This window comes from Leptonychotes weddellii, chromosome 8 (assembly GCF_054177405.1).
Source record: "Leptonychotes weddellii isolate Sample4059 chromosome 8, ASM5417740v2, whole genome shotgun sequence".
Lineage (NCBI taxonomy): Eukaryota > Metazoa > Chordata > Mammalia > Carnivora > Phocidae > Leptonychotes > Leptonychotes weddellii.
In genome coordinates, this window is record NC_138376.1 from 107,008,301 (window position 1) to 107,021,696 (window position 13,396).

Sequence of the window (13,396 nt, forward strand, 5' to 3'; positions counted from 1 at the left end):
CAGGTATGCGGGGCCACCCCTCGGACGTTACCAGAGAAGGACCCCTGCTTTAACCGTCCTCACTGCCAAAGTGACTTATTTTTCCCAAGCACGGGCTTCCTTTCCAAGAAGAGTCCTAACACATTTCCAGGGACTTCTAAGCCCTTTTTAAGACAGAGCCCTGCTTGCCTCATGCCCCTTGCCTCATGCCTCAGTTCAGGAAACTCGCGGACCATGCACCAGTCAGGGTTCTCCAGAGAATCCGAACGAATAGGATCATTTATATATACATATGTATCCTATTCGTTCTGGTATACTATGTATAGTATACTATATACATACCATATACTATACTATATTGTATTAATTATACTATGTTATATAATATTATATAGCATATAGTATACTATATACATCGTATAGTATACTACTTATATGTGTATGTATGTATACACTACTAGGATCCATATATACATGTGTAATATAGATATATACACACAGAGAGATTTGTTATAAGGAATTGGCTCACATAATTATGGAGGCTGAGAAGCCATAAGATCTGCAGGGTGAGTCTACAAGCTGGAGATACCCAGGAGAGCCAGTGGTACATTCTAGTCCAAAATCTGGCAAGCTCAAGACCCAGGAAGAGCTGATGTTTCAGTTCAAGTCCAAAGGCAGGAAAAAGCCAATGTCCCAGTTTGAAGGCTATCAGGCAGGACGAACTCTCTGTTACTTGAGGGAGGTCCAGGCTTTTCGTTCTATAGACCTTCAACTAATTGGGTGAAGCCCACCCACATTAGGGATTGCAAGCTGCATTACTCAGTCTACCTATTTCAGTGTTAATCTCATCAAAAAACACCTTCACAGACACAGCCAGAGTAATTTGACCAAATGTCTGGGCACCCCATGGCCCAGTCAAATTGACACAAAATTAATCATCACAGAAAATTTCTCAGTTAGAGGTTAGCTACGCCCTCCCATCTTCTCAGTTCAGTTTCCTAAATATTTACAGGAATGAAGCACGTGCAAGGCACTGTGTTGTACCCTGGAAATAGACAACAAAATCAGACGCAGTCACTGCTCTGAGGTAGATAAGCCTGCACAGAAACAGATGACACGGCATGATTGGTGCCTCTTAGCAGGATGCGTAGGAGGGAATGGGAACGCTAAAGTGGGTATTTAATTGAGAGTCCCTTTCTGCTTCTCAGAGGCTTTTTGCCTTATTATGGCAGCTGTTATCTTTTGAGATTCGTGGGGATTAGTCTCCCAAAAAGGTGGATGTTATCTCCATCTATCCTTCAGTCTGTGAAAGCCTTTGAAAAACAGCTCTCGGGGCTCTAGAACCACCAGTTTTCCCTTGCTTCCCTAAAGGGGATGCCCAGCATGCAACCACATCACACGGGATCCAAATTCTTCTGAAGCCCCCACAACGTCTGCATCATTACCGACTCCCTGGAAACCTTACTGGAGTTCTTCCACCCCCAGACACACAGACCCCAGAAATGTTCCTCTTTGAAGCAAGGAAGCCTGAAGGAAGCAAAGGGGGACAAAAATGATCAGCACTTCCTCCTCTGAAGTGTTTCTTTTCCATTTGAAAACCTGACAATTGGCGAGAACCACTTCTGGAAACTCTGACACCTAAAAGAATGGTCACTGGGAGCATTTCCTCTCAAAGACACTTGGGTTCTTTCTTCTGGCAAATAAGATCCACATGGAATCAAGTCTTTCCAACCTGCTATTGACCTAAACATCTAATCACTTGAATAAACTAATATAGAATGTTTGGGCTTTAAGTTGCCTCACTGCTGGAAAGCAGGCCTACTAGTGTGACATCACCCACCTGTAATAAATCCACAGAAGTGAAAGGCTCCTTAATGCCTAGGAATTTCTTTTTAAAAAAAAAATCAAATTAGAAAAAAATATGTATTAGATTTCTTACTTGGTTTTCTATCGTTTAACACTTACGAGCTTGTGCACAAAGCCCATGAAACAAAATCAGGGACTTTCAGGAAGAAAAACTATAGCTTAAACATAGGTGCCGAATTAGGATAGAATAGAGAAACTGAGTTTCTCCACACATTGGAGTTTATTTTTTAAACGGTAGGTATCGGGGCGCCTGGGTGGCTCAGTCGTTAAGCGTCTGCCTTCGGCTCAGGTTCCCTCTCTCGCTCTGTCTCTCTGTCAAATAAAATCTTTAAAAATAAATAAATAAATAAACGCTAGATATTTGTCCTGAAGGGCACACAAACTCACAGCCCTAGGAATGGAAAGTAATGGCTTCTGCTGGGAGAATTGTTTTAAAGACCCTTCCATAGGGGGATCCAGTCAGAGGGCTTGCCTGCCAAATCCGGGACTAGAGACACACACGGAGCTGTGTCTGAAGGCATGACCAGACAGGGCTCACCCTCCCTCCAGAAGGCCCAGACTCTGCCCATATATGCACATACAGATAGCTGTGTATGTGTGTCTGTCTATCTACCTACCAGCTGTCCAGTCAGATCCTACCCACCCACTACGGCCCTATCAGTACTCACTCCTGGCTTGGTGTAGCTGGAGTGTTAACACTGACACTGTACAGCACAGTGACAGGCCACAGCCAGAATCAGAGTTATCCCCGAGCTCTACCTGTCATTTGCACAACTATTTCTGGCCCCTAATTCGGGAGCTGAGTGTCTTCTGGGAGAAGCATCAGCTATAACTAGGATGTATCTGGAAAAGGCAGACAAGGTAGGAAAATTCCTACCATGTAATCAGAGGGCTCCTTCGTATGTCAGGGAGAGAGACGAAGGCAAAGCCCACCAACCCACAATAAGAGTTCCCTTACAAATGTGCCAAGTCGGTTGCTCCTGTTACTTCCTCTGAATTCATACCTGAAAACAAAATAAGGGATGGCATCTTAACCTGAAAATAGTCTAGGGGCTCCTGCGAGGCTCAGTCGGTGAAGCGTCTGACTCGATTTCGGCTCAGGTCCTGATCTCAGGGTGGTGAGATCCAGCTCCGCGGTGGGCTGGAGCCTGCTTGAGATTCTCTCTCTCTGGCTCCCTGCGCCCCTCCCCGCCCTCCCTTGGGGGGGGGGGGGAAAGTCCTTACAATTTTAAAAAACTAGATGGATAGTATGCAATGAGAAAACTTGATATTTTTAGATTCAAACAAAATTACCATGCCAAATCCATTTCCTATCCACAAATAAAAATTTATATCTAATAAAAATGGCTGTTGCGGAGCCAGAGGTGAGCGGAAGCCCCGGGGTGAGTGAGCAGGCTCCCCACAACCGGGGTGGCCCAGGGAGCCGCGCCAGCCGCTGAATCGTAACGTAATCCTGTGCGGTTTGCGTTCTCTCCATCTTGGGCCAGTTTGAATGTAATTTTCATTTTATGTCTGCAGCCTCTTCTACCTGTCGTAGAAGTTCCTCCTAGTTGTAGAATTACCAGTGTTGCCACCGCCTGCTTGAAGTTCCCAGGTGTCCACAAATAACGAGCACTAGCACTGATTCTGAAAGAAGAGCGTGTGCTCCCTTCTTAGAAACTCTGAACGATTTCGTCAAAATTCACAGTAGATCCCCGCCGCCCCCTCCCCCCAGCACAAGCCTCAGGGCATGCCAGGCTGATCCGGGACAGCCACAAATGGGGAAGGGAAAAGAAACGGTGCGAGGACTGGGGCAGCGGCCAAGTGCTGCGGCTCGGGAGGGGCCTCCTGCAAACCGGGGAGAAGCCAGCCCGCCGCGCTGGGGACCGCGCCTCCCATACAAAGGCTTCAGGCAGCCATAAAGAACGGCTGCAGATACAAAGTAAAAATTCCATTCTGCCTGAGGAGAGTAAGGCAAAACAAAAACGTCTTGGTTATAAATTGACGTTTTTCTTCCAGTCTCACCCTTAGCTCTCAAGGGGTTACCATGAGTAGTTTTATCTTTGACTGGAAAAGGCAGCCGTGGTGACCAGGAATCATCCATCCGCTCTCACCACAAACGCGGGGCCATTGTTCCATTGTTAGAATGGACCCTGTAAGCAGCAGGTGGGACTATTTTTTTTTTGAGAGATAGAGCGGAGGAGTGGGGGGAAAGAGAGAAAGAGGAGAGAGAAAATCTTAAGCAGGCTCCATGCCCAGCACAGAGCCTGACATGGGGCTCCATCTCACGACCCTGAGATCATGACCTGAGCGGAAACCAGGAGTCAGTGGCTTAACCGACTGAGCCACCCAGGCGCCCCAGGACTATTTTTTTCTAATGTGCTAATTTATATGGAAGCCACAAGAACAACTCACAAGGAAAGTGAAGAAAGAATAAGCTATATTTAAATGTGGAAATAGGTCTAGAGAGAGCATGTGAACTGTTTCTGACCCATTTTCATTAGATAAAAAAAAGGGGTGGATTTTACAAAGTGCTGTGAGCTTTTTCTTCTGGCAGTTTCAAAAGTAAGATGAGCCATTTGCCCTCAGCTGACAAGGGACAGAGCAGAATGAGGCAGAAGCCTGGAATGTGTGGGATTCCTTGAGTGTCAGTCCCCTGCCTCCCAGGGGGAAAAGGGGGCTGCCCTGAATTTCATTTCTCAAGTATAATGCAGTTCTTAGGAAGCTAAAGGTTATTATTATTTTTTAACATAAAATTTAATTTAGGAGAGGCATCACATGTGTCAAGTGCTTCCTTCGTTCATTGTGTGCGGGGTACAGTGTGGTTGAGGCTGAGGGCAGACAGCTACTGGAGACCTCCTGTGGGCACCTCACCCACTGGGCATTCAGACAGCCCAAGGCCTGCCCCCAGATAATCAAGTCTGCCTTGAATCCTCAGGAAAGAAATGTTCTAGAAGACAACCCTCAGGACACAAAATCAAGTCTCAGCAAAAACGATCCAAATTTGGAGATGCTGGTTAAGCTGGTAAGCCAATCACTGCACAGTAAGAATTTTCCATTTGTTTTGCTCTTGACCAAAAAAAAAAAAAGGCTTCAGTCTTTATTCTGGTTAGTCCTTTTTTTCTTGAAAGTTTCCCTTAAGGGGAATAAAAAAAAAACAAAACCTCTAAATATAATTGAGGGGGGAATCCAACGGGTAGATTTTTCTTTTTTGAGTAAGCCCTGGTCTGAAAAGAAGTCAAACCAAGAGGATGGAAATGTAACATCTTGGGAACAAGAGCCATCTTGGCGCTACTCTGATTTTCTAATGTGACATGAGGACAGAATTTAAAGAAATGGCCCATGCACATAAAGGGTCTGACCCACCAACTGGTGGTCTGATTTCAAAGGCTGAGTATGATCAATATAACTTTCTGTTTGCAAAGGGTAGCGCAGACCAGCAGAGGCGTGGTCCTGTCTGGCCCTAACACGTTCGTGAATTCATCATCGTATTTTCGTTTTCAGAATCCTTTCAGGTAGACATTAGCAACCACATTTTGTAGATGAGGAACTCAAGTTAGAACACTTTAAATGACTTCCCTAAGGTCAGACAGCCAGGGGAGAAAGATACCTGAAGCCCCAGGTCTGAAGCTCAGTCCTGGGGCTCCTTCCCAGCCCCTCCACACGCTGGGCAAATCCACCTGCTGCGTGCAGTGCAGGTGTGGACCTCGCGGCCTGGGCGCCCGCACACCCTCAGATCCACCCCCCAGGAATCACCAAGGACGAGGGGGTTTACGTCGGGCCGTGACTATGATAATGTCTCGTCTCACTGGCGGTCATAACACCTGACATTGGTTTGAAGATAACAACGAAAGGTTTGACAACTGAAACCTTAATTCAAAATGATTATAAACATTGGAAAACTCCAATATTTAAAAAAAAATTTATGCATAAAAATGTAATATGGGCTCCAAGCCAGCAGCCAGGTGGGATACAAATGTATTTTTTTTTTAACACATTAGGTAAAACTTAACCAAGAACAGTGTGTCTATAGTATTTCATAGAGTGAGTTTTCTGTTTTTTCTCTTAAATTACTTTCACATTTTAATTTTAGCTCATGAAGTCATGGTTGATTTGTTTTGGGTGAAGGTCACATGGTGTTACACTTAGTATTGTCATATTTTATTTGGGGCACTATGGGGCATATTTAGGGCTGAAGGGAAAAGAAGAAATTTTGTTCTAAGAGTATTAATAGTTCTAGGCTCAAATACAAGGCCATTAAAATTTTTAAATTTAAATACTATAATTGTTTTCTAGATATTCATTCTAGACACTCGTTTTTCAACCTTTGAAAAATACAGATAAAGAAAAAGAATTACCTAGTCCCAGTACTGAAAATTTATTTCTCCATGTGTCTCCATAGCATACATAATAATAGGGTGGGGAGCTTCTTTACACCAGTGTATGATTTTTCCCTCTGCATTAAAGGATAAAACAGGACTTTGAAATATAGAAAACAGGACCTTTAGCCACCTAGCCAAATGCATTCACAGTTCCATGTTAGGGTCCTTTTTCCTAAATGTGGAAAGAAGAGCTTGAGTTTAGGGTTTCATAAATGCCTGTGAGAAGCAGATTAGTTGATGAGGAGAGGGCTAGCTCATTTCAGTTCTTCTGTCTGCAGGATAATCAATAAAACACTATAAATCAATTTGTAAAACACTGAGGAAGAAGAAATAGGAAAGCAATCAAGAGTGGGCAACCCAAAGGCTTCCACAGTGGACCGTCATTCCCACGAAGGCAAGACTGTCCTCCTACCATTGTGTAGTCAGCACCAAGCCCATGTCACTGAATACGTATTGGGGTGGATAGATGGATAAACATCGGGCCTCAATCTGCCCTCCTCAAGATCCAAGACTAAAAGCCCCATCTCTGCTAGGGCATGAGGCTGGCCTGATGTGAGGGCCTCATTGGTTCTAGTGTGTCAAGCAGTGGCCAGCAGGGTCCACCACAGTCCCCTGTCAAGGTCCCCTTCAACCGTGTTTAGCGCAAATCCCAAAGAGGGACTCTCACAGAGTCACTGCCTGACTGTTCAGCCCGTCATTTCTCTACCTTCTTTGACTTTCAGGCTCTTTGAGGCTGTAAACCGGGGGTCATTCTGCTTTCCCTATGAGTTCTTAATGCCTTTCTACAGGAGAGAGAGTTCCAGATGGACTCAGCTGAAAAGCGATCGAGAGTTGTCGGGGAACTCTTAGAGAGCGAGAGAAAATACGTGCAGATGCTGGAAATTGTGAGAGATGTCTATGTAACGCCCCTGAAAGCAGCGTTGTCATCAAACAGAGCGATTCTCAGTGCTGCAAGCATCCACATCATTTTCTCTGATATTTTGCAGATTTTAAGTCTCAACAGGTAAACTCTGAAGAGGTATTTTTTCAAATATTCATTATGCCTTCGGAAGAACCCACACTTAACTGTTTCAAACGTTGTACCGAGGAGCCCCTTCTTGGAGCCCCTGATCGTCTCACGGGAGAGGGCTCTTGCCACCACCATGCCCAGGGGCTTACCCCTGCCTCATTTCCACGCCCCGGTTCCAGGAGTGGAGCTCGGGGCCTGGGGGTCCTGTGTTCCGTGTACTGTTCACACAAAGGCAAGAGGAAGGAGAGCTGTCGGGCACCGTTCTTAATCAGCAGTGTCTGGCTGAGCGAAGGGAAAGAAAACAAAGGGTTTCATGGGATCGGGTCACTAGGATACTGGGCTTAGGGAACCAAGGCTGGGGGCCAGCTGAATGACAGTACAGTTTCAAGTATGCCCGTCAACACAGGAAAGTGATCATGTGTGCGGACGACACAGACTGAGCCGCTCCGCCAGTAACTCTCAGGGTAACTCGGAAGCTCCTCACCCCCACTGGGCCCCAGCTGCTACAAAAGGAGGGGATTAAACTAGGCCTTTTCCCAGCTTCGAGGCCTGTGACGGCTGAACGATGAACAACGCTAGGTCCACAGCAGAGGGCCAGTCGGGAGGTAGGCATTCGAAGCGAGTGGAGCACTCTCCTCTGGGGACTCTAAGAAACCTTCCCCGCCTGCCTGGCTGGCCACATGGGAGTGGGACAGTCAGGGGACAGCACTGTGGAGGCCAGCCTAGGGCTCCCACTCGGGGGATTAAGAGGAAGAGGCGAGATTCCACCGGAGTCAGCCTACTTCCTCACACCCCCGCCCCTCCTCCTTTCTGGGCAAATCTGCCCTCTCTGTGTCAAGGCAAACAGATGTGACAAAAGCCCTGCCAGGCTGCACTAATGACAACTAATTTATTTTTATTTTTTAAGTTTCTAGGTTATCCCCGGCCAGTATTTCACGGGCATGCTTTTCTCATGTGGCAGGCAGTTTCTAGACAACCTGAGAGACAGACTGCAGGAATGGGGCCCAGCCCACTGCGTGGGAGAAATATTCCTCAAGTTTGGAAGCCGGTTGAACACATACACCAATTTCTTCAACAATTACCCGGTTGTTCTGAGAACTATGGAGAAGGTAATGATTGAGTTACCATCCAGGCATGAATGAGACTTTCTGAGCTTGAAAGGAAGTTTTGTGTGCAATCCAAAGGACTAGGATTAATAGGAAAGACTTCTTCCCTACTCTTAGCTTCCAGCTGACTGTGAGCTCTTTGAGGACGGGGCCCCTGACTTACTTAATTGTGTATCACTAAGGGTTAACACAGTGCTTGATACGGCAGGACCCAGGGACTGGTTGTTGGACTGAACTAATCATGCAAATGGCCGGGCTTTCCTCTAGCTGCCCCAGATACTCTGTGGTTCAGTTACAGAAAAATGTTTCACAGCGAGGGAGAAACAAGACTGAGAACCCTGATTCTGCTCTGCCAACTCACTGCTCTGTGGCCTTGACAAGTTTGACTCTCTTCCAGAGAAAAGGAATTAATAATCCATATGTTTCTTGGAATAAGGACACTCATTTGTGAAATCTCACCATGAACTAAGGATTTCTTTGTCTTGAATTCCTTTGAGAGTTCATGATAAACAATTTTTCCCTTCGTGACCTAAGCTGTATGCAGTGTGGGCCGGAATATTCAGCTCCCTTCTGCGTCACTCGCTGCTCTTGCCGGCTGTCTTCTGATGGCAGTGAGCTCTCTCTTTCTTTCCTCTTCAATTTACATCAAAAGGGCAGCAGAAGACGGTCCCGTGCACTTCTGCTAGTGTCTCCTATATTCACTTTGGCTGCGTCCACCTATCCGTACTGAGGCCCTGAGGGCAAGGCCTGGGGTCTGGGAGGCCTCTGGACACATCCCGACCTCAGACCTCTCCCTTTGTAGTATCATTCTTGCCTCATGTAGGGAGCTTAAATACTGCCAGACAACTGGATTATGTGAAAGTTGCATGAATAAGGCAGTTTCAGAGAACCAACCTTTAGGACAAGAATGGGACCGACGTGTCACGTGATATCATAAATTGATACCAAAATTGTTATAGTTAGGGATAATAATGATATCTATTTCACTGGCATGGGGTGTGCAGATAGTCAGTAAACATTAGCTGTTAATAAGTACACCCAGTGAATATTTGATGCATTTCTGGCATCTTTGAGGCACGTATGTACTGAGAAAAATGAGGTCACTTCCTGAGTGCTCTAATGGTGATGAATGAACACATTTTAAAACAGATATTTAGCACAGTGGAGCCCCTTTATGATGTTACTACGGAAAACATAGTTAACAACAGTATTACAGTGGATACTATTAATAGCTTATTACTGTGGAGATAGCATTTACTGCCTGGCAAGCACTTTATGGATAGGATTTTCCCCCTCATCACCACAAGAGTTAGGTAAGATAATCCATGCAAGAGCTGAGGCTCAGAGAAGTTAAATAACTTGACAGGGTCACATAGAATTAGATAGAATTAAATTAGAATTTTAACGTTAATCCAGGCCTACCTGGTTGCAAAGTCTATTTTGTCTATACTGATTAAATTCACGGAATAGGGTTACCTTATGATATAATTAATACACTGTACTTAGTAGACTAGTAAGCACCAAAAGTACTAGTCATGCTTTGGTTAGATGTAGTTGTTGCCCCTTCTGCTTTGAGTGCATCATAGACCATGCTTGTCTGGTGGAACAGAAGTCTCTTCAGCCATATTATACAGCAAAATTTTGACATAATGCTCACCTTTAGTGCAGAGAAATGATACCAGCATTCCGAGCTTTCCTGAAGAGACATGATAAGACCATTGTGACCAAAATGCTGAGGTAAGTTCTGAGGGAGTGCACAGTGGGGCGCCCCAAGGACAGGGCACACTTTGACCTTCAGAGAGCGACCAGGGTTCCCTTTTCCCTGCCTCATACAGCCTCCCGGAGCTGCTTTTGTACCCATCACGAAGATTTGAAGAATATGTTAATCTTCTCTACGCACTGAGGCTTCACACTCCCGCAGAACATGCTGACCGTGGGGACGTGACCACTGCAATTGACCGACTCAAAAAATATAAAAGTTATATAGATCAGGTTGGTTGCTGATAAGAGTTCGTGTCTTTTACAAATGTTACAATGCTTTGTGGTACTGACTCAAAGATCCTGAAATACCTTATCCTTTCGTGGTGTTCTTCAAAGTCTTTCCTCCTTTTAATGTGAAATCATTGGGCTCAGTGATTTTGAGCACTAAGAGGATCTATTCTGAGCCAAACAACATGAGAGAGAATGTTTTCAGAGATCTGGATAAGTGCCATAAAACTTTTATTAATATGAAAGTTTGAAGAATTGAATATTTGGATTGATTTTTCTAGATAACTAAAAGAAAAAAAGTAAAATCATTTGTTTTGGAAGGTACTTCTTATTAATTAACTTATCTGCCTCAGTAAGTATAGAAATCATAATTATTCTCTGAAAGAATTCAGCATCTTGAAAGACAGTACTATCGTTCTGAAAATATTGTTGTGATGTGCATATTACATGGGCATCCAGGCTGAATGTGAACTGAAAACTTATTTTGCCCTGAAGATACTTTGTGAATACAGTCTTGTCACTTGCCTCTTTGTTTTTAGAACACTGGGGACACGAAACTGAGATTTTTACTAAAGTTTATCAAAATACTGAGCCCTGTATCAAGTGCCATAAAATATTTTAATCTATTTTTATGTATAAAAACTTCACAGTTTTTGTTTGCCTAAAATCCCTTTGTTTACTAGATGAAGCAAAACATCAGTATGAAAGATCAGCTGTCAGAAATACAGAGAATCGTCTGGGGATGCCCGGTACGTATTCTGACGTGCTCACTACATCTCATGCTCATGAATATAACCTCAAGTTACTGGCAAAAGGAGACATGCAGATTTTGATTCCGCTAACGTCTGTTGAATGCCCGCCACGTGCCATGTGCTGGCAAGCTTCCAGATTTCACATCCTGCCTAGTTGTAAGGGTGCATAATGAGAAGAGGCACAAGTGGACTTGACCCCATCCCATTACTTTTCTACAGTCTTAGCTCCTTGACTGGTGCTTCTGTGAACATGACCTCCTTTGGGGAAAGGGGCCATGTCTTCTATTGTTTTATATCTTCCTGTACATAATGCCTGGTGTAGGATTCTGCGCCCTGAGGATATCTGAAAAAAATCTTAGGAGTCCTCTGTTGGTTGTTACCTATAGAATATCATCTGGTCCCAGTCTACCTTCTCTCTTACTGCCTTGCCTACCACTTCATGATCAAATCACACAAATCTACTCATAGTGCTCCAATAATGTTAGCCTTTCTCTACACATTTGACCTTTGCCCACGCTTTCCTTCTCTGAAATTGCCTTCCTTTCCCACTCCACTGGATAAACTATTCATCCTTTAAAAATCCAGTTCAATCATCATCTTCCTTGTAAAGTTTCCCCAACATCTCCAGCTGTGAGTCCCCCCACCCCCGTCGTCTTGGGTATCTTGCAGCACCCTGAGCATCTCTGTCACACTTTTTTATGACCCTTAGTTCATAAGACTGAGAACTCCATCAGGCATGAGCTACGACTTACTTGTCCTCTGATGTTTAGCGTGTAGTAGGAGCTCGATATATGAATTATGTTGAATTAAAGTGCCAATTGATTGGAAACATTTTTATTTGGTCAAATTGGGGAAACAAGATGGAGCTGTTTTGTTAGAATTTAGATCTGCACATTTTGGTAGGGAGAGTGGAGTTGATTGGATTACCAAAAGTCCAAAATCTTGCAACTCACAGAGTCTGAACTTATCTCTGGATCACTGTTCACACTAAGTGATCATCTCATGGCTAGATCGGTAAAAGTGTCTAACTTCTGAATTTTTAACAATCCATTCACTTCCTTTTCTTCATAAATCCCTTCTTACCTGCTCCCATCCCCTCTTTTTTTTTTTTTTTAAATACTAGGAAAGCTTTTAAAGCATTTATAAATAAAACAGTAATTTCAGTAGTTTTAAAAATTATACAACACCTTCAAATATAGTTTTCACGTGAATTCTGTGGTCTTTCTAAAGAAAACCTCTTTTGTCAATAATAAAAACATTCATTTTTTCAGAATTAAACTGAGTTCTACTCAACACAGCTTCTGGGGTATAAAACAGTTCTGCAGTAGTGGACTTTTTATTTTCTACAAATTTATGAATGTTTCTAATTTTGTTTTTGGTTTCATAGACTCTATCAGAAGAAAACAGATATCTGATTAGGGTCCAAGATGTAGCCCAACTTCACTGCTGTGATGAGGCAGTAAGTTTCTCTTTAAGGTAAACACTTAACTATCCTATGGCTGTGACTATGTCTTGCTCATCTTGTACCTGGGATCCGGTACAGTGTTTGACACAAGTCTGCAACAAATATTTGTATTGGACCAAAAACTTAAACATACATTCCCCTGCAGTACTATAAGGTGCTTTATTACCATACTCACATTCCAGGCAGCTACTGGATAGAATGGGAGAAAATACATTATCTCTGCCAGAACCGCAAACTGCAGAGTAGCAGGAATTCTGAGGTTGGTCACTTTCCTACTGAAAGGAAATCCAGGAGTTGTGGGTATCACGTTAGTGATTTGCTCACCTATAACAAAAGAGAAGACCAGTTAATTATCTTGATAGTTATTGAGGTTAGTATTAAAAAGGTTTCACCAAGAGACCATCATTATATTGAGGTCTTACCATATCTGTTTTGCACAGTGCTCACAGTAGTGTTAAGACCAAAAGATGGGAGGGTGCCAATTTCCATAAGCTAGCATCCCCTTTCCTCTTTTAGAACAAGGATGGGCAAACTTTTTTCTGGAAAGGGTCAGATCGTAAATATCCTAGGTCTTGTTGGCCAGATGATTTTTGTGGCAACTACTAAATTCATCATTATAGCATAAAAACAGCAACATAATGATACAACACATGAATGATACAATCTGCATAAACAATACAGTGCATAAATGAGGGAGCATGGCTGAGTTACAGTAAAACTTTATTTACAAAACAAGTGGTGGGGCCATAATTTGCTGATACCTATGTTGGAAAATTATTTGCAGAACTGTGTTCTCAGTATTAATGGCAAAGATGACAACTCAACAAATAGTAACCAAATGGAGAGAAATCAACTCCTTTAATTCTTCC

General features: G+C 43.7%; 1 protein-coding gene across 1 annotated transcript in view; it reads left to right on the forward strand.

Moving 5' to 3' along the window:
• ECT2L (epithelial cell transforming 2 like) overlaps positions 1–13,396 on the forward strand; it is a 73,480-nt gene that overhangs the window by 49,654 nt on the left and 10,430 nt on the right. The window contains exons 14-20 of the mRNA XM_031026288.2: positions 4,763–4,849; positions 6,995–7,209; positions 8,177–8,324; positions 9,985–10,058; positions 10,157–10,313; positions 10,994–11,059; positions 12,450–12,538. Coding sequence (XP_030882148.1) covers positions 4,763–4,849; positions 6,995–7,209; positions 8,177–8,324; positions 9,985–10,058; positions 10,157–10,313; positions 10,994–11,059; positions 12,450–12,538 — 836 coding nt within the window. The remainder of the gene's footprint in view (positions 1–4,762; positions 4,850–6,994; positions 7,210–8,176; positions 8,325–9,984; positions 10,059–10,156; positions 10,314–10,993; positions 11,060–12,449; positions 12,539–13,396) is intronic.